The sequence below is a fragment of the Lynx rufus genome, unplaced genomic scaffold (genome assembly GCF_022079265.1).
Source record: "Lynx rufus isolate CCGP_SWC_20201006 ecotype Redwood Valley unplaced genomic scaffold, mLynRuf1.p SCAF_3, whole genome shotgun sequence".
In the NCBI taxonomy this organism is placed as follows: Eukaryota; Metazoa; Chordata; class Mammalia; order Carnivora; family Felidae; genus Lynx; species Lynx rufus.
The window spans coordinates 58,058,345-58,079,979 of NW_025814845.1; the positions used below are offsets into that span (position 1 = coordinate 58,058,345).

The 21,635-nt window shown below is 44.5% G+C and overlaps 1 protein-coding gene across 1 annotated transcript; it reads left to right on the forward strand.

The window, feature by feature from the left end:
- The first annotated feature begins 12,393 nt into the window (after positions 1 to 12,393).
- On the forward strand, positions 12,394 to 21,001 carry ODAPH (odontogenesis associated phosphoprotein). The gene is made up of 2 exons (XM_047090769.1): positions 12,394 to 12,460; positions 20,607 to 21,001. The coding sequence occupies exons 1-2, from the start codon at positions 12,394 to 12,396 to the stop codon at positions 20,999 to 21,001; spliced, it is 462 nt and encodes a 153-aa protein (XP_046946725.1).
- The last annotated feature ends 634 nt before the right edge of the window (positions 21,002 to 21,635 follow it).

Consider the following 21,635-nt stretch of genomic DNA (forward strand, 5'->3'; position numbering starts at 1 on the left):
AAGCGGGGGAGAGAGAGGAGGAGAAAGAGAGAGAGGGAGAGGGAGAGGGAGAGAGAGAGAGAGAGAGAGAGAGAATCTCAAGCAGGCTCCACGCTCAGCCTGGAGCCCAACCCAGGCCTCGATCCACAACCCTGGGATCATGACCTAAGTTGAGATCAAGAGTCCGTTGCTCAGCCGAATGAGGCACCCAGGCGCCCCTATTCTCACTTTACAGGTGAGGAAATTAAACAGAAAACTTAGATACCTTGCCCAAGCTCTCACAGCTGGTATGATACATATTCTCATCACTATACAAAGATACATATTGTCAACCCTGACCTATAACACCAAGCCCAGAGATTCCGATTCACTGAATGTTGAATTACTGTCTAACATTCACAGCACCTTCAGGCTAGGCTTCAATCATTCTGTTCAGAAGCTCCAACTGGGGTATTGAGAGGCTGAAAGATAAAATGTGAACTCATCCTGTGTCTGAAGCTGGGGAAAGCCCAGAGTTACTCATCACCACAATCTGGACATGTCTGATGCTACAGCCAAGCATAAACAAGGCAGCTGAGCACTCAGGGTGAAGTCACCTCATCACACACGTCGGCAAGACATTCAAGCAGCGTTTCACCTGCTCAGGAGTCTGTCTAGTCCCCTGGTTTCTCTCAGCTCTCAGGAAGAATGCATAGAATGTTTAATATATTGGTCCTGATCTCTGCCAGTGCCTTACCCAACTACTACAGCAGAGAAAGTTTTCTACTCTGCGTCTGCATCTATAGTTGGTTAATATCTCTTCTTTCCTAGCAACACTAGGCTTATAATAAAATCTTTATTCCATATGTGCTTTGCTACTATGAGATTGTGTTGGTTATATTTCAGGATTTTAGCAAACCACATGCAGTATACTGTATGGCCTCAGGTACAGCTGGACCCAGGGGTTCAAATGATATTGTCATAATCTGACATCTCTCCACTCTGCTTTATCAAGCAGGCTCTCCCTTCAGGTAGGCGTATCTGTTCCCAACTTCAGGTTCAAGGATGGTGTGTCTTTTCTAGTCACACTCATACAAAAGTCCCAGGATTAGTTTCGACTGGGCCCGGTTGATTTGGCTTGAGTCAAATGCCCATTCCAAAACAAATGCTGTGGCCGTAGGAATGCTATATGGTGATTGACAGGCATAGGTTACAGACAATCCTGGAGACAGAAGAGTAATGCCAGTTCCTCAGAGGGAACTCAGAAGAATTGGGATGATTCTGGGCTGAGCACACAAAACAAGGCAATAGAGCTCAGAACAGAGTATGGGCTCTGAGAGGTGTAGTGGTGGGGACATCCCTTCAGAGTGAAGATTTTTGTGTTAGTAAATCTCTTTGTGGACAGGTGTCCACCAGGACAAATGGGAATGGTGTATAAGTATTTTGGTCCTTATTATGACTGTGGTAGATAAAGCTCCCCTTAAATATACAACTTGGCGAGGCGCCTGGGTGGCTCAGTCAGTTGAGCATCCGACTTCGGCTCGGGTCATGATCTGAGCCCCACGTCAGGCTCTGTGCTGAGCTCAGAGCCTGGAGCCTGCTTCGGATTCTGTGTCTTCCTCTCTCTCTGCCCTCTCTCTCTCCCCCCTCTCTCTCAAAAATAAACACTTTTTTAAAATACACAATTTGGCTAAATGGGAAACAAAGAATCATCTTATCATTATATTTGGCCCCGAGATTAGATTCTTTTTTCTGCTCTCGTGACAGAATCATTCTCTTCCTGTACACCAGTCATTTGCATTCATTCATTCATATGCACATGCATTCATGCAGCCCAGAAGAATCTTCTATCTGCCAGGTGGAAAGCACCCAGGATCATCCTCAAATAAGTGACCCCTTGGAAGGTGAATCCTCTAAGCAGATCCTAATTGTTCTCTCCCTAGGTACTGTCCTTCTTCCCACTAGTCCTGTGAAGTAGGTCCACGGTGCTTTCAACATTTCTGAGAAATACAGCAAAAATTTAAACAGGGTGATTTTCTTTAACTTTTTATAATGGAAAGTGCCAAACAAAAGCAGAGTATAATGAACTCAAATGCATTTGTCATCCAGCTTCCATGATTATTAAACATGGACAATCTTATTCTATTTCCCCACTCACTTCCCAACCTCTCGATTATTTGGAAGCAAATCTCAGACAGCATCTAATCTGTAACTACATCAGCATCTATCTCTAAAAGGTAAGGATTCTATTTTGGGGGGGGAGGGGGGACAAAGTCATTTATCATTATCACACCTTCAATAATCCCTTAATATCATCAAATACGCAGTCCACATTTCCCCAATTGTCTTTTTTTTTAATTTGCATATTTGAAACAGGACCCAAATAAAGTCCCAACATTGTAATTGGTTGGTATGTCTCTTAAATCTTTTAACCTGTAGAGTCCCTTCTACCTCTGTTTATTTATTCATTTTGCCTTGAAAAGCAACTGTTTTAACAAACGAGTCTTTGTCCGACACTACACAGGTGAATTTCAAGGATACCGTTACAAAGCTTTCACATCAATAAGTGGACGGCCAGGGTGTCAGAGCACACTTAGCCCAGGGATTAGGACAAGAGCTCTAGGGGCGCCTGGGTGGCTCCGGCGGTTAGGCGTCTGACTTCAGCTCAGGTCATGATCTCACGGTCTGTGGTTTTGAGCCCCGTGTCAGGATCTGTGTGGACAGCTCAGAGCCTGGAGCCTGCTTTGGATTCTGTGTCTGCCCCTCTCTGCCCCTCCCCCATTCATGCTCTGTCTCTCTCTGTCTCTCAAAAATAAGTAAACGTTAAAAAAAAATTTTTTTAATTAAAAAAAAGAACAAGCGCTCTGGAGCCTGGCTTGCTCTCTTGACTCTGCCCTTATTAGTCACATGACTTAACTTCTCCGTGCCTCGGTTTTCTCATCTTTAAAGTGGGGGTGACGACAGTACCTATCTCACTCGATTGATTTTAGGATTCAATGACCTGAGGTATGTACGATGATTAGAATAGTGATGCTTAGAATACAGTAAATGATAGACAGATGAGGAAATTGAGGGTCACTGAGGCTGAGAGTCCAAGTTCTTGCAACTAAATGGTGGCGGGGCAGGGACTAGAATGCAGGTTTATCCCACTGGTTTAATACTGTTTCAAACCGCTAATAAACAGGGTCTCTGTCTCGTAGCGGGCGTCACTCTGCCCACTGACCAGGATGTTATTGCCATTCTGTTGTTAAATCACCGGGATGACTTCAGGAAACCTGTCCGGGACTGTCTCCTGCTCTGCAAAAGGGAGGAGCTGGAGATATGCCTGAAACCCCTCTCAGGAGCAATCCCAGCAGAAGACCCCCTAGCCAGGTGGGCGGGGGAGCCATGCAGGCCGCCACAGAGGGGCACCTTCACGTCAGTGCCAAACACAGAGCCTTGAGATTCCCCACAGAGCAACTGCCCCGCTCCTGACAGAGAAGCCCGAGCCACCCCAGGCCTCTGGGAGAGAACCCTCACAGCTACTCCCTCAGACGACGTAGGAGGCGGGCCCAGTACCCGCCATGCCTCATGCTCCCTGACACACGCAATCCTGACTGCACTGCCCTCCTCACGGCTGCCTCCTGGACTACTCACCAGGCTGTGCGAGGGGAAGGCCTCTCCCAGACAGCGTCAGCGGTTTCTGCCGCGGGAGACTAGCCTCCCTGCACATAACAGGAACTTGCCTTTGCTTCTCCAAGTCTGCACAGTAAAACAGGCCCGTTAATACAACAGGACTGCAGAGGCGAGCGAGATCAGGCGCCACCGACCCACTCCCCAGGCAGACGTCCTGCTGGACCCTTGAAAAGGTCCTAAGCACCGCAGATGGTCGACTAGAACAGTCCAGCCTTCTGAACACTGCTGGGTCCAAACTGCTGTTGATGGATTTTTTTCCCCTCTCAGACTGCTGGCTTCCACTTCAGTGAATGTAGAAGGATGGAAGGATGGTTTATACTGTCTCAATTTGAGCATCTAAAACTGAAAACTGGGGCACCTAGGTGACTCAGTCGGTTAAGCGTCTGTCTTTGGCGCAGGTCATGATCTCACAGTTTGTCAGTTCAAGCCCCACATCAGGCTCTGTGCTGACAGCTCGGAGCCTGGAGCCTGCTTACGATTCTATCTCCATCTCTCTGCCCCTCCCCTGCTTGCGCTCTCTCTCTCTCTCTCAAATATAAAATAAAGCATAAAAAAAAATTTAAACCAAAAACCACTTTTGTGGTATCCAAACCCATATCTTCAGAGTTGGAGCTCCTCGAAATTCTAAACACGTTTTTAAACCACCAAAGGAGGGCAAAGGAGACAGCGGAGAGCAAAGCAGGGTGGTCACCACTTTGGGACTCTCCCCCCAAATAGTTTCAGCCCCAGTTAAAAGAAAGGCTGTCCTGAGCCAGGAAGGGGCTGCTCTCCTCATGGGCATCTCTCTGAAGTACCCGTGTTAGAAGCAGTGCGACGCTCACAGACCAGGCAGAAGTTCCTAAAGTCATGCCACACATCTCTGCTCAAGGAGCACTTGGCTCGGCCTTTCATTATCCACAAACACCAAGGTTCTTCATAAGAGCTTTCAATGTAAGTCTCCTCCTGTGGGCTTGGCCCCTCACCCTGACGGGGCAGCATGTATACACATGACAGTGAAAGAGAGAGAGAATATGGGTGTGTTTGTATAGAGGGGAAGGTTTCTTTTGAGGAGCTGGCGCACGTAATCATGGAGGCAAGCCCAAATTCTGCAGGGCGGACTGGCAGGCTGACCTAGGGAAAGAGCCGATGCTGCCGTCTAAGTCCCAAGGCCATCTGCTGCAAGACTCCCTCTTGCTCTTGCTCAGGGGCGGTCAGTCTTTTTGCGCAGGCCTCCACCGTTTGCGTGAGGCTCATTCACAGCAGCGGGGCAATCTGCTTTACTCAAAATGCATCCATTTAAATGTCAATGTCATCCACAACCATCCTCACAGAATGGTCGTTATTTGAGCAAACAGCCGGACACCATGTCCTAGCCAGGTTGACACATAAAAGTACCACCACCTCTCAGGGTGCGAGTGGGAGGAAAAAGGAGATTAAATTCCCCTGAGCTCAGATCCAAAAAGCAGGGCATGGCAGACAGCTCGAGACCCTGGACAAAGCCACCCTCCCGCCCTCCCCCGACAGGGACTTGCCAGACAACAAGGTGCATGAACCCCTTCTCCCCAGACATCTGTCTGTGGTGTATTCCAAAATAGTTTACTGAGTGCTCACTATACACAGGCACTGTGGCTCCGAATGTAATCAAGGCTCAGTTCTTCTGCATACCTAAAAACGGTTAAAATGCTGGAGCCCCTGGGTGGCCCAGTCGGGTAAACCTCCGACTCTTGATTTCAGCTCAGGTCATAATCTCACGGTTCATGAGCTCAAGCCCCGCACCAGTCTCTGCACTGGGGGTACGGAGCCTGCTTGGAACCCTCTCTTTCTGCCCTTCCCCGGCTCGCTCTCTCTCTCTCTCTCTCTCAAAATGAATAAATACACGTTTTGAAAATGGTTAAAATGGTCATTTTTATATTGTCTATTTTATCACACACACAAAAAAAAGACCAAGTTCTTGCCATCAAGGTTCTCAAAGTCCAGAGAAAGACAGAGAGAGAGAGGACAGATACAAAGCACAATTTCAGTGTAGGGGGTTACCCGTGGTAAGACAGGGCAGCCGGAGAAGCCAGACCCCACACAGGAACAGAAACGGCGGCTCGCTCATCTGCCCACCCTGTCCTTTCTCTCCTCCTTGAGCACAGCTGCTTTGGACACACGGCCAGTCAGGCCACAAGGCAGATCCCTCTTAATACCCAAACCTGAAGATCTCACTTCTCCAGTCCTGCAGCTTCGAGGTGCCACTCCACACGCTATAACTTGTCTTATGTTAGGTACTCGCTAAAGTACAAACGTGCTTTTTATTCACCTGATTTTTTTTCATTATGGAGGAAGCAATATTATAATAACTTTATACAATGCAATTACAGTCTCACCACCTGATCACACCCAACCTCAGCCGTCAAACGCTCAGACCAAAACTAGGGTGTTACCTAGCACTCTGGTGTCTCTCACAACCTCCTTCCAACCCTTCCTCTCCCGACAGGAAATCCTGTCAAGTCCACCTTCAAAATATGTCCAGAATCTCCTTATTTTGTTCGTCTCCACTGCTGCCACCCCAATCTGTGTCACCATCCTCTCCTTCCTACACTTCTGCTAGTTAGTTCTCCATCGCCCCCCAATAGTCTCTCCTCCACGCAGTGGCCAGAGTTGTCCTTTCAAATGTAAGTAAGGTCATGTCACGCTTCTATGCGCAATCTTCCAGTGACTTCGCATTTCCCTCAGGGAAATGATCTGGCTCCAGCACTCCTTGAGCTCATCCCCTAGTCTATCCCAGCTACAACGGCCTCCTTGCGGTTGTATATTACGTGCCATGCCTACCTCTGTCTCAGGGCCTTTGCACTGAATTTTGACCGAATTTTGAAGTCAGGAAAGTTCCTGTTCCGAATCTCAACCTTACCACTTGGTATCTTTGAGTCTTTGAGAAAGAAATATAACTCCTCTTGAGTCCTACATCACCTCCTCGTAAAGTTATAGGAAACAAACAAACAAACAACAACAAACAAAACCACCTAACACAAACCAGCTACATGGGCCCTTCTCCTTAACTCAGTGTGTTACAGAACCCTGAAATCCGATTCATGTTCCCAAAGCACAGTGAGTCAATCTCTGAATCACCAGGTTTAATTCACAGAAAGCTTTATTATCAGAAGGACAGCCCAACCAGCAGTCAGGAAATCAGTCCCAAGTCTGCCTTGCCCTGTTAAGCTTAGGAAGAGTTTATGTATGATTAGCAAATTATGTGGGGGTTAGAGCAGGAACTGGATGGGCCTCGAAACTTCTCTAGGAGGCTTGAAACTTCTCCAGGTAACACACTGTCCTCGGCGTCCTGGCACCATCCAGGGGTCCTAGTTCCTTACCTGTTGACCTCACATCTGATACCGGTTCGGCAAGACAGACATTATCAACCTGCATCCCATCCCTGGTCCCTGTAATTAACCTCAGGAAAAAGAACAAAAGGACAAGGTTAATAATTCTTACAAGGTGGTGAAGGAATGTGCCCACGGGCAGTGTGTGAAGTTACCATGAAGGGAGAAACTAGTAAAGATTTAAGTGAAAAAACATACCTGGGTGCATCAACAAGAGTGACCCAAAGCCATAATAGCTTTCTTGACATTGAGAATGTGGACATCAGAATCTCACTGATTAGCCTTCAATTAAATGAGAAAGTGATCATCTGTGGATTTTTAAAGTATATGACGGCGAAGATTATCACTAAAATTACTGCGTTTGAAATAAGCTTCAGAAATATTTCCTTTTTGGGGGTCCCTGGGTGGCTCAGTCGGCTGAACATCCAACTCTTGATTTTGGCTCAGGTCATGACCTCAGGGTCATGAGATCAAGCCCCAGGTAAGGCTCTGCACTAGACGTGGAGTCTCTTTAAGATTCTCATTCTCTCTCTCTCTCTCTCTCTCTCTCTCTCACCCTCTACCCTTCTCCACTCCCTACCCCCTCTAAAAAAAAAAAGAAATATTTCCTTTTTTAAGGTAAATAAAGATTTTTTGCAAATTAATCTAACCTCACAACAGCTTCACTGATTTTATGTGTTGTTGAACACTTGGTTCCCCTCAATATATATATATATATATATATATATATATATATATCATACAAATAAATAAGATATGGCAAGACAGTAACTCCATACATCACCAATGAAGAAGTAAGGTAGAATTTTCTGTCAAATAAGAATTCAATGAGATTTTTAAAAATTCTGTTCCTTTTGATCTGTCAGCTGTTGGCACTATCAGAGATCTGGTTAGGGCCTTAATGTGGCCTTCTGACCCGGTAGTTTTAGTCTTTAAGCAACAGGACTGGAGGCTTGCCCCATCCTCCTAGGTCTCCATTAAAGCATGTCTATTTTAGTATTGGGTGCAGAAAAGCTTGAAAAATTAAACTGGTGAGGAAAGGCAGAGCCCATACCTTTCAACCCTACTTCAGCTACCTGTGTTTTAGGATGACCCTTCTTAGTTGTATCAAGCAGAAGGTGTTACCTGGCTTCTTGTGAATATACTAATTTCTAGTTCTCCAATTCGCTTTGACCTAAGGGAGAAAATTCACTTTGCAGCTTGGCAGGAGTGCGACTGACTTTGCAACTGATTTGATCACCCAGTGGAGACAAAAAAGTCTTCCTCTTAGTACATCTATGTTTCCATTCCAGGGTTCCCTTTATCCTGAAACTTGTTCCTCCTTTTAGCAAATTCCTAAAGGCTCAAAGAAATGATCAACACACTTCACACGAGGTTGCTCTAAACGTTATTTTTTTTAACAGCAGCACTATTGGCATTTGGGGCCAGAGATGACTTCACTGCGGGGGACTGTGACAACAAAAACGTCTCTAAACATTGCCAAATGTCCTCTGGGAGAGGTGGGGAGCAAAATCCCCTCCGGTTGAGAACCACTGACCCCATACAGATATTTGCATTCCTTCCTTCCTTGGAAGAGCAAGACAAAGTTGAGAGTTAGACGCAGAGAGCTATGCCTGGGGTTGGGATCTAAGCTAGAGATTGATGGGAGGTGGAATAAAACCATTGATCAAAACAGATCAGTAATACAATTTTGAATATTCACCTAAGGAATTTGGGTTTTGGTTTTTAGGCAATGGAGTATCATCAAAGGATCTTTAGAAAGTGATATAATTAGAGTTTCTTTTTAAGAACATTTTCTTGATCTTAGAATGAGAGGGATTGAAAAGACAATAGCTGTCACAAAACTCGGACATGATGACTATGTGAGATAAAGCCTACAAGGTGGAAAGGAAGTGCCAGCCCCGCGTGCCGAGCGCACTGGCATGGTAGCTCTAAGGACAGATAATGCTCACTTCCCATGTTTGCTTTCAGTTGATCTTCAGTTTCCGTATCAACATCATCACGTGCGGCTTCCCTTGCAGGTTACTGTCTCAGAATATTTTCATCTTATACATCCCGAGTTTTTTTGGTTTTTAGTCGTTTTTGCCACCGGTGCTAGCAGGTACCATTCCCCTTCTTTGCCTGTTTCCTCTACACATGGGTTTACACTTTCAAAGGAACATCAGGGAATCTGATCCGCTACCCCCAGGGCAGACCTATGCGGGGAGCTTAGCCCCATTTGCATGAGTATTTTTTGAGTCTCCCAGAAAAATAATAAAAGAAATTTGGGGTCTGGTGGTTAGGTTCCGTGCATTCAGAATGAATGTCTTCTCGAAGAGAGAGGGGCAGAGTCGAAAGCTTATGTCAACCTCTCCACAGGGTGTTCCTGGTGGGCAGGAAACCCATCCAAAAGGAAGAGTAATCTATAGTGTAGAGCACTACCTGAGACACCAGTTGATTGTCTGATAGACAAATTTACATTTTGGCTTCTTCTCTCACACCCCGTCTCTTTCATTTTGTTTTATATCATCAACAGAGCAAAGTTTTGTTTGTTACATACTTGAAAAAATGGTTTTCCTCCTTTGGAAGCTTCATTCCTTTATTTTATAAATTTCAGGACAATAGATGCAAACAGAAAAAACAATTACACCATTTGGCTTTTGTTATTTATTTCATCAACATTTAAACTGAAGGCTTGTCAGAAATCCAATAGAGAAAAGAAAGAGGATCAGAAAAAATGATACAAACTTCCATCAACTAAAAGTTTGCTTCAATAATTTACAGTAAATCCACAAAGAGGAACATTGGGCAGTAGTTAGAGATTACATGGATCGAATTTTATTGGCATGGTAATGTGTTTTCAATGCAGGGGGCAAAGTAATATATCATGTGGGGCCGCAACTGAATGGTCAAGAAAGATTTCTTGAGCTGTTTTTGGTGTAAAAAGGTATTTTTATTTATTTATTTATGTTGATTATTTATTTAATTGATTTTTAATATAATTTACTGTCAAATTGGCTTCCATACAACACCCAGTGCTCATCCCAGCAGGTGCCCTCTTCAATGCCCATCACCCACTTCCCCTCCCCCACCCCCCATCAACCCTCAGTTTGTTCTCAGTATTTAAGAGTCTCTTATGGTTTGCCTCCCTTCCTCTCTGTAACTCTTTTTCCCCCCCTTCCCCTCCCCCGTGGTCTTCTGTTAAGTTTCTCAGGATCCACATATGAGTGAAAACATATGGTATCTGTCTTTTTCTGATTGACTTATTTCACTTAGCATAATACCCTCCAGTTCCATCCACGTTGCTGCAAATAGCAGGATTTTATTCTTTCTCATCGCTTTCAACAATAGCCAAATTATGGAAAGAGCCAGAAAGGTACTTTTATTACAGCACGGGGATAGGACCCGTGGGCCGAAAGTGCTACACTTTCTGCTGCTTAGTGCTCAAGGGGGAGGGGACGTGCAGGGAGTATTAGATTATAAATGTCTTCTTCAAATTTCTACACGTAAAACTACTTTCACAAGATTTCTCTGGTGCTTATCCTTCAGCCTGATATTAACTATCAGTGAGATTTACAAGCAGTCATGAGACCCTTTAAGACTGTAGCAAAGGGCACGTATTTGATCCTTATCAGAACAATGCAGGCTGTCAGTCAGCCTTCTGGGCTAAAGGTGAACATTTTTCTGCTTCAGTCCCTCATCAGTATATGTAATACCTCACCCAGTGACATAAAATTACAGATTTCTCTGCCTCCAGTACTCCTCTCTCTTGATACTCAAGACCCTTTATTGTTATTCTTAGTATTTAATGTCCTTGCACGACCATAAGCTCCATGAGAGCAGAACCCTAAGTTTTAGTCCCAGCACCTAGACCAGTGTGTGGCACATGATACATGACCAACAGAGAGCTGCCCAATCAGTGGGTCATGCCTTGTTCTCCATGATCCCTGCTTCCTCTCCAAACTGCTGACAAATTGTCCATTTAATCATCTGTCCTAGAATTTTGCCTAGGATCCTCATCAGGCCTGTGGAATCTGCCATTTTCTAGTTTGTGAGTATTTGCATTCTTCCTCAGTTTGGTCCTCAGCTTGCATGGTCTCCCCCGATAGATTGTTAGCCCTTGGAAGCCAGGGACTGTGTTCTGTTTTGTTCTTTCTGCAATGCACAGGAAAATGTTCTCAAAGTGGAGGCCTGTGGAGTGACTGAATGAGCAGACAACTATTAACTCCTAAGAGAACAAGTTAAGAACTGGAGTCATTATAATTCACTGACAACCCTAACCACTCCCTTTCATGGGCCAGGCCTTGTGGTTGGGGCTTCAGGTCAGTTACCTCTTCTATATCCATCACCACTCCGAGGGAAATACGACAAGGCCCATTTTACACAAGAGATGCCTCCGAGTCTCAGGGATTCACCTAGACAGGAAGAGAAGGTATCAAGATTGAAGCCAGTTTTCCCAATTCAAGATCCATGCTCTTTCTCACGATGGCCATCCCCTCCCATCTCTCCTAGACAAACCGAATTCTCTCAGGAAACAAACCAGGCACACCATGTCCATCATAGGGACAATATGATGAATCAGAAGGAGCCCTGGAAACACAACTCACTGAGTTCATCTACCAAATGGCCACGTTTGAGGGCACCTGGGTGGCTTGGTCAGTTAAGCGTCCGACTTTGGCTCAGGTCATGATCTCACGGTTTGTGAGTTTGAGCCCAGCGTCAGGCTCTGTGCTGACAGCTCAGACCCTGGAGCCTGCTTCACATTCTGTGTCTCCCTCTCTCTCTGCCCCTCCCCTGCTCACGCTGTTTCTCTCTCACACACAAAACAAATAAACATTAAATTAAAAAAAAAATAGCCATGTTTGTGTGGACAGTGACCGTGATGGCTACTAGAGAAGATGGTTTTGTGACGCTGCTGCCTTTGGCTCCTGGACAAAAGCAGAGAAAAGAAAAAGCCGTAATCTCTGACCCAAGGCCTGTGAACAGCCTCTTCAAACCACCTGGGTCAGGAAGACTTTGGACAACACCCTCCCCATCCTGCTTGGCTTTTTAAAGTAAGTCAACCACACAGAGGGAAGCACTGTTGAGTATTCCCTAAACAGATTCTTTCTCTTGCCCAGGGAGACCCGTAGAACAAGTAAAGAGAGGGCACTACAGGCAGAGAAGATTGGAGGGAATTAAAAGGGTAGTGAGGGCGTGGTTGCCCACAATCTGACTCCAAAGGATAGATGAATGCCGTTTGGCTGTCATTCCAAGAAACTTCTGGTTGATAAACACTGTCTGGTATTTCCTTGCTGATTTCTTACCCTCATACCGCAGGCCCTGATTCCTGTGGTCCACTGAGCAAATGCAAATTACCTGAATCAGGCTGCCGGTGACTCACCGGCTCCCCTTTAAAGCAACTTGGGCTCAGGGCAGTGACTGCTCAGGGTGGAAAGCCATGGCTCACCAACTCCGCTTCGCCTGCCAGCTATTGGTCTGCTGGGTGGTGGTAACCGTGGCAGAAGGTAAGGCTTTGGCTCTTATTCTACTGTGGGTCCCTAATTAATAAGTTGTGTGAAAAGACAATTATATGTATCCATGAACCGGACATAATTTTGTCAGCTTCCATCAGCCTGTGTGGTTGAGGATAAAGAAGCTAAATTTTGTCATCTGAAGACCTTAGTCCTCGTCTCAGCCCTAACTATGTGACTTCAGACATACTTAACCTTTCTCACATCAGTCTCCTCATATGTGACAGTATTAATAATTATTATGGGGGTTGTAAGGACAAAATGAGCTATCTTGCAAGAAAAGCTCTTCCAGCTCAAAACACTATCCAATACCAGTTGTTATTATTGTAAAGCTAACAATTTCCACCCTGAATTACAGCAGGGTCCACCTCTTGCTATCCCCAGCAGCACAGTAATTTGCACATGGTGGCTGTTTAATCTCTGTTTGTTAATTGCTTTAATTAATCACATCTAGACAGCTGCGTCTTGGGGCTACCGAAGCGAACATAGCTTTCTCTAGGATTATATTACATTCTGCTTCTCCACTGCTCCTATTCTCTTTCCTTTCCCCCATTACAAGGTTTCCCGGGTGGCCTGAGCTTTAAAATTGGTTTGCACACCCCTGGAGGAAAGAGAGAAGAGGCTAGGGAAGAGGGGAGAAAGGGAAAGGAGAGAAAGAGATGCTGGGGGATCTGGGTCTAATGTTGTTTCTTTCACAAGTCACCTTCGTTCCAGCACCAGATACTGTTCAGGGAGGTGAGACCCAGGATCAAACCAACTACCCTGGGGTCTCTGCAGGGGCTCAGCCAGACCCTAGTCATCTCCCCTCCCCCAAAGCTCACATACAGAGGAGAGGGGCAGAGACCTGGAGGCTGGGGGTGAGACCACCAGAGGTCACTTTGCCCAACCTCTGCATGAACTCTGGCAATCAGAAGGGGAGGAGATATTACAAATGACACCTGCCCCGTTCCCAAAACCAGACCCCCAAGCACCACCTGCTGAACGTGACATCTAAAACAGGCATCGTAAAACACAACCAGCCACCTACCTGACATCTTCTTTCCAGAAAGTGAACCACTCTTCGGGAAACTTTGTAAATACATAGCTGAACAAGCTATAATGAGGTCATAGGTGTATCCACATCTGAAAAAACACCAATTAAAATGTGAGATATGACTTCTGAATTTGGCTCATGCTTCCCACTGTCCCTCAGGCTGGCATCAAAACTCCTTCAAATGTAGCTTCGCTCTATCCATGCAGCCCTGGTTCCAGCTCGTCACTCGCCTATCTGTGCCGTGTCTGGTCGTGTGTGGGTGTCCAAACTCACCCTGCCCTCACCTGTTTATTGCAATTCTGCTTCACCTGATGACATTTAAATGTAGCTATAGGATTGCTCCGCAAAGATTTTTTTTAAGGTACATAATTGAAAGGGGCGCCGGGGTGGCTCAATAGGTTAAGTGTCCTACTCTTGGTTTCAGCTCAGGTCATGATCTCATGGTTCATGAGGTCGAGCCCCATGTCGGGTTCTGTGCGGACAGTGCAGAACCTGCTTGGGATTCTCTCTGTCTCTCTGTCTTTCTCTCTTTCCCCCTGCTGGCATGCATGTGCGTGCGCTCTCTCTCTCTCTCTCTCTCTCAAAAATAAACTTAAAACAAAAGAAACACATAATTTAAAAATTGCTATCTCTCTCTCTGACATCTCGGAATTATAGCAATTTGTACATCATCCATGACACGTGCCTCTTTCTGCTCTGTAGTACAGATCCATGTATTTGTAGCACTTCCCAAGTGCAGGCCCGTGTCTTTATTATCTCTGAGTTTGCCATAACACCTAACACAGTAACTGCACACAGTGGAAATGACTGGCTTTATAGCACAGAATTGAAAGAGGCCTTTGTGACACTTTCTGGGCTCCAAATTCTTTCCCTGTAGGCTTAGAGATTTGACCAAAAGAGCCAGTCATTCTGTGAGTCTACAAAATGAGCTGAGTTGCAGTTATTGTGAGTAAATTCATCACAGAACTTATATTCCTTTCTGGTTCAACTCTGAAAGCACATGAGAATTTTCTATGACTCCATGGGCCTTATAAGGGGAGAACTGCATACTTAAACATTATGTATGAGTTTACTTCTCTTAAAAATCAGTACAGTTCATTACAAACCAGCTATCGTCTGCCCAAATAACCACAGACGACAGGTAATTGTCTTTTGGGGTTTTTTTCTTTTTTTTAAAGAAAAGGGACTTCTCATCCTTACTTAAAAAAAAAAAGTACTAGTTGTTGATATGCTATGAATTTCATGTCTAGACTATAATAAACCCGCTCACAATTGATATCCAAACTTCAAGTGATACTTTGGCTTGATTTTTTATTATAGTCTAATTTTAAATGTAAGTTATTGCAAATTTTCTGGGACTGAAATTAAATACTCATGAGCTTCACAAAATCTACAGAGAAAAACCCTCAACATCTGCCTGACCATTCATTCAATTTATTGACTATGTACTGGACCCCCCCTCTAAGCCAGGTATATTGTAGGTGCTAAGGACAGAGCCATGACCAATAGAATCTCTGTTTTCATCAAGGTCCCGTTCTAATAGCATCTGTACCCTTTAGTCCTATCAGTAGCACACATATTTTATACCTAAAGTGGAACCAGATGGGCCTAAGAAAATGGGCCTTTGTGCTGATAGAATCTTTCTTCCATGACATTCAAGATTAATAATAAGAGTAGCTAATGCCTACTAAGTGCATATTGCGTATCAGACATGTTCTGGACACTTTACATGTCTTAATTCAGACAATGCAACAAGCCAATGAGGTAGGTAGTATTTTTTTTTTTTTTCAACGTTTACCTATTTTTGGGACAGAGAGAGACAGAGCATGAACGGGGGAGGGGCAGAGAGAGAGGGAGACACAGAATCGGAAGCAGGCTCCAGGCTCTGAGCCATCAGCCCAGAGCCCGATGCGGGGCTCGAACTCACGGACCGCGAGATCGTGACCTGGCTGAAGTCGGACGCTTAACCGACTGCGCCACCCAGGCGCCCCAGAGGTAGGTAGTATTTTTTTCCATTTTACAAATAAGGAAAAGGAGACTCAGAAAAGTTAAGGAACCTGTCAATGGTCATACAGTTATTAAGTGGCAGAGTTCAGGGATCCTGGTTCTAGAGTCTATGCTTTAAACACTATCGTCTTGTGTCTTATAAATGTTTTTAATCTATATTTATTTTTATAATGTTTATTAATTTATTTTTTAGAGAGAGAGAGAGTAGGGGAGGGACAAAGAGAGAGGGAGACAGAGTATCCCAAGAAGGCTCCGTGCTATCAGCACAGAGCCCCATGCGGGACTCGAACCCAAGAACTGTGAGATCATGACCTGAGTCTAAACCTCAGACGCTTAACTGACTGAGCCACCCAGGCACCTCTCAATCTGTATTCAAATATTTCACCTACTTTGGTTTGATTAATGTCACAGAAGGGCTCTCATCTTTGACATTCAGTGCCTTTGGGGGCATGTCTGTGTGTTAAATATTGAAAACCATCTATTTATAATGATCGCATCATCTCTGAGAGGTGGGGAGATGGTAACTTTGGCAATTATGGAAACAGAGATTTCTCTCAATCAATTCAATTCCACTGCAGGCACTGTGGCAGGGCTAAGGAGATGTGGTCTACAGGGTGGTCATGTGGATGTTCCAGTGGAGAAATACAACCACTGAATAGTAATCACATGACTGATGAGTATTCTGAAAGTGGACTCCCAGAGTGGTATGGAAGCATAGCGCCAAGGGCTTTAAGCCAGCCTCAGGGTAGGAAAGACCTCACTGAGGAAATGAGGCATGAAATATGCGTAGGAGTAAGCCAGGCAAAGAGGACAGGAAATGGTGCTTGGGTATCTGGAACCAGTTTGTTAAAAGCCCAGGACTGGTAATGACTTTTGCCAAAGTAGGTTTTCTTGAGTAGAGAAAGCACAGTCAGGTTCCAGTAGATTAAATATGGGGGGCCATAGGGGGCACATGTAGATGACTGTGTAGATATCTCTCTGAAGTGAGAGAGATAAGAACCAAAGAAGTTCATGGCAGATCACTGAAGTTTTCTTTCTGAAATATGCAGCTAAGTAGTCTACTTACAAAGGTAGAGAGACTTTTGAAGAAAATGCTTCAAATGAATGACAAAGAATGAGAATTTTGAAGGGGCTTTGAGAAGAGTGTCAAAGATTCAGAAGCTAGTGGGAATGGAGCAGAACAAGGAGAAACAAAAGAATTGGTGAGCAGTGTTAACTCAGCCAAAGTTGGAGACCATGAATGGCACCAATGTCCTCACCCAAATGTGTGGCCTTAACCTGTATAGTTTCCCAAATCAATCCCTATGGTTCCCACATTTTAGAGCCCTTGTGCTAGTCAACCAGTGCCCTGCAATAGTCATCATGTGTCTAGTTTGCTGGAAGAATATGGTTTTACGTGGTCCTGCCCACATTCTTGGGCTGGTTACTAGGACAAGCTTGTATCTTGATATAGAGCTCTTGGAAATCCCCGGGAGAGAGCAGTGAACACTGCTGGACATCCCAGAATCAAACAAAAGCTACCTAGCAGGCTCTAACACCCCAGAGTCAGCAGGAAGATTTGGTTGAATAGCCTCAGGTTTGAGAAGTGAGATGAGCACAGGGGTAGGTGGTTGATTTGTTGTTAATGGCTGGAATACAGTATACTAAGAGGCAGAGCTCAGGCCTAGCTAAGTCTGATCTAATAACAAAATGTCAAGATGGAGTTTAAGAAGAAAGTTAGTTTCTGGTACCTGGGTGGCTCAGTTGGTTGAGTGTCTGACTCTTGATTTCAGCTCAGGTCATGATCCCAGGGTCATGCTTAAGATTCTGTCTCTCTCTCCCTCTGCCCTTCTCCCTGGCTCACATGCATGCATTCTCTCTCTCTCTCTCTCTCTCTCTCTCTCTCTCTCTCTCTCTCTCAAAAATAAAATAAATATTATTTAAAAAATTTTTTTATCTTTATTTTTGAGATAGAGACAGAGCTCAAGCAGAGCAAGGGCAGAGTTAGAGGGAGACACAAAATCTGAAGCAGGCTCCAGGCTCTGAGCTGTCAGCACAGAGCCTGATGCAGGGCTCGAGCCCATGAACTGTGAGATCATGAGCTGAGCTGAAGTCAGGGGCTTAACCAACTGAGCCACCCAGGTGCCCCTAAAATAAATCTTTAAAGAAGAAAGAAGTGGGGCGCCTGGGTGGCGCAGTCGGTTAAGCGTCCGACTTCAGCCAGGTCACGATCTCGCGGTCCGTGAGTTCAAGCCCTGCGTCGGGCTCTGGGCTGACGGCTCAGAGCCTGGAGCCTGTTTCAGATTCTGTGTCTCCCTCTCTCTCTGCCCCTCGCCCGTTCATGCTCTGTCTCTCTCTGTCCCAAAAATAAATAAACGTTGAAAAAAAATAAAGAAGGAAGAAGAAGAAGGAGGGGGAGGGGGAGGGGGAGGGGGAGGAGAAGAAGGAGAAAGAGATGGAGAAGGAGAAGAAAGAAGAAGAAAGCTAGCTTCTCCACACTGACTGGATTCTCTGCAGAAAGCTTTCATGTTACAACAGTTCAGGAACAGACACCCACTCAAGCCAGCTTAAGAAAAGAATAAAGTAGGGGCACCTCAGTGCCTCAGTCGGTTGAGCATCTGCCTCTTGATTTTTGGCTCAGGTCATGAGCTAACCATCATGAGATCAAGCTCTGCTTAGGAATCTCTCTCTCTCTCTCTCTCTCTCTTGCCCTCTCTGCCCCTCCCACAAGCACACACACATACACACACACACACACACACACACACACACACACACTCTGCCTCCCTCTCTCTCAAAATAAATAAATTTTAAAAAGGAGGCACCTGGGTGGCTCAGTCGGTTGACTTCAGCTCAGGTTATGATCTCACACCTGGTGAGTTTGAGTCCCAGGTCGGGCTCTGTGCTGACAGCTCAGAGCCTGGAGCCTGCTTCGGGTTCTGTGTCTCCTTCTCTCTCTGCCCCTCCCCTGCTCATGCTTTGCCTCTCTCTCTCAAAAATAAACATTAAAAAAATTTTTTTAAAGAGTAGGTGGAGTGATTATTATAAGGATATTTCTAAGACCCTTGTGCACAGCCAGGCTTCAGAGGGATCAGCCCCAAAGAGTCAAGAACCAAGGCTACTCTTACCACCACTCTGTTACCACATGGTCGCTTGTCTCTCTTTCTCTTAAAGGTCTTACCATTTTATGGCATCTATGGAAAGACTGGCTTCTCTGCTTACTCATCATTCAACTGGCCAAACAAAACCTAACACTCCAATCCCTGCCCTACACCTTCCCCTAACATCTTCCACTGTGTCTCTTTGTTGAAATCCTTAAATGAGAATCTGATTGGTCACTGACCAACCAATGAATGAGGTGAATGTCTATCAGCAGGCCAATCATCCATAGTCAAAGATACGTAGGACTGACCTTTCCAGGGGTTGTGGGTAAAGCAGAATCTCCAGAAGGGGCTATAAACACAAGCAGGCAATAGGTATGTCCTACACAACCAAGAAATCTGAATTCAGTTGTTCTAAAGGTGAGGGGAATCCAGTTCTTTCAAGTGTCTCAGTACTTTCAACTTCCTGTGGGGAATTTGTTTTTCCATCATTTACATATAGCATCCCCTTCCAGGCCTGTGTTGGTAAGTTTGTAAAAACATGAAAGAATCATTTTCTGAAGGGCTTACTTTTTCATAGGCAATTCCATTGGATGATACAGAGAAGAGTGTTCTCTATAGAGAAGACCTTGACACTTGAGCTTGACCCAAATTTCTTCTCAGAAACTAATTTCATCCTGGTTTTTAGTACTTGCTCCCCTCCTGTGTGTAGATGCCCACCCTCACCCCCCACTTTCCTCTTTAGGGAATGATTTCAGTGCTAGGGGAAGTGAAGCAGACCCCTTGGATGAATAGCCTTCACAGGGAGGGGCAGTTATTCTTATTTTCTTAACATTAATTCTTTTCCTCCACTGAATTTTCTTTTTTTTTTTTAATTTTTTTAGTGTTTATTTATTTTTGAGACAGAGAGAGACAGAGCATGAATGGGGGAGGATCAGAGAGAGGGAGACACAGAATCTAAAGCAGGCTCCAGGCTCCGAGCTGTCAGCACAGAGCCTGATGTGGAGCTCGAACTCACAGACTGTGAGATCATGACCTGAGCCAAAGTCGGATGCTTAACCAACTGAGCCACCCAGGCGCCCCTGAATTTTCATTATTTGGTTATAACTTATGAACAATAAAATATACAAATCTTAGAGGTACAGACTAATCACATTTTACATATACACATATATGTATGTCTGTATGTATATAAACGTGTGTACGTGTATGTATGTGTAAATATAAATGTGTGTGTGTCTCCATAACCACATAACAACCACCTGAAACAAGGTCTAAAGAATCCTACCTTAAAAAATAATAAAAATAAATAAAAATAAAGAATTCTTTTTCCACAAAATAACACCTACCCTAACCCTAAATTAATTACTTAAGAATTTTTTGTGACCATAGATGGGTTTTCCTTGTTCTTGAACTTTATATAAGTGGAATCTTACAGTACGGACTCTTTTGTGTCTAACTCCTTTTGCTCAATATAATATCTGTGGGATGCCTCTAGGTTGTCATATTAGTAAGTCTTCCTTTATTTGTTGCCCCCTTTTCATTGTATATACACAGTTTGTTTAACCTTTCTCCTATTGATGGACACTTGTACTGTTTCCAAGCTTAAGAGCTATTATGAATAAGGCTTAAGAAGGGTGGGGGTGGGCAGCCGAATGCCTCAATGGGAAGAGCATCTGACTCTCGATCCCAAAGTCCTGACTTCAAGCCCTGTGTCGGGCATGGAGCCTACTTAAAAAATAATAATATGAATATGAACAAGGCTGCTATGAACATTCGTGAAGCAGTCTTTTGAAGACATATGCATTCATTTCTCTTGGATAAATTCCTCAGAGTAGGACTGCTGGGTCATGAGGTGTGTTCATGTTTCATTCTGTTGGACCTTGGCAGTTTTTTCAAACTTGTTTTGAGACTTCTCTATTTCTCTCTCCCAATCTTTCTGCCCTGCTGCCATCTAAAGTATCTCCCTTCTGCTTCTGTTATCAGGCCTTTTTGCTGACTTGCACCTTTCTCCCCGCAGGACAAAAAGCAGTAGCCACCCCTCTTAGAGGTTCACAAGATGATGGAGGCCCTACAGACTGCGAGATCTTTACACTCACCCCTCCACCCACCATAAGGAACCCGGTGACGAGGATTCAGCTCGTCCCAAGGACACCCAAGTGTCCCTTTCATTTTTTTCCACGAGGGCCTAGAGTCCACATTAGGTTTCCAAACAGACCTTTCCTTCCTCGGAAGTGCAATCGTCGTTTTCAGTTTCGTCCGTTCTTTTGGCCACACAGTCGCCTCACTCCTCATTACAGATACTTCCCCAGAAGAAAACTGTGGAGAGGAAGCTCCTCTGAAGAAAGCAGAGAGAAAAGAGAAGCCCCAAACATGCTGATGCAAAAGAGGCCAATACCTCCGAAAAGAGATTAAAAACATTCCTGCTTTCTTTTTCCAAACTAAAGTGATTGGAGTTGAACATGAAGTATCTTAAACACCACAGACTAGAAATCGTTCTTGATGTCTGCAGGGAAGATATCGGCTTACAGGATATTCATGTTTGCCAGATAGGAGCGATAACTACATTACCCTTATCCCCAACTTTTTAAGATCTCAGGATATTCTTGCAAATAAAATCCTAAAATGGGTGGTTCCAAAAATTCCTGTACAGACTGCAATGCCAGGAGAATCAGCTCTCTCTTCTAAATTAAAGTGAAAGCATTTAAACAAATCGATATAAACCAAATGAAGACATTAATGACACCCTTTTTACTCACTGGAAAATTTACAGAGCGAAGCGCATTTACAAAGTGAACTGTAAAGGAAATTATAGAAAACTGAAAGTTTAATGTTATTCTTATTCTATTCTCTGTTTGGCCATGGTGTAGATAGTGGCTACTTACTCATTTATCTTTTACCAAGGTGTAATTGACATGACATTATATTAGTTTCAGATGTACAATGTAATGATTCCATATTTGTATATATTGCAAAAAATCACAATAAGTCCAATTAACAACCATTACCATACAAGTTACGATTTTTTTTTCTTATGATGAGAACTTTC

What these genes read in the sequence shown, in the direction of transcription:
- ODAPH (XM_047090769.1), top strand. Translation starts at nt 12,394, where the DNA reads ATGGCTCACCAACTCCGCTTCGCCTGCCAGCTATTGGTCTGCTGGGTG. An exon ending in GGTGGTAACCGTGGCAGAAG is followed by an intron (nt 12,461 to 20,606) that starts GTAAGGCTTTGG and finishes TTCTCCCCGCAG; the next exon opens with GACAAAAAGCAGTAGCCACC.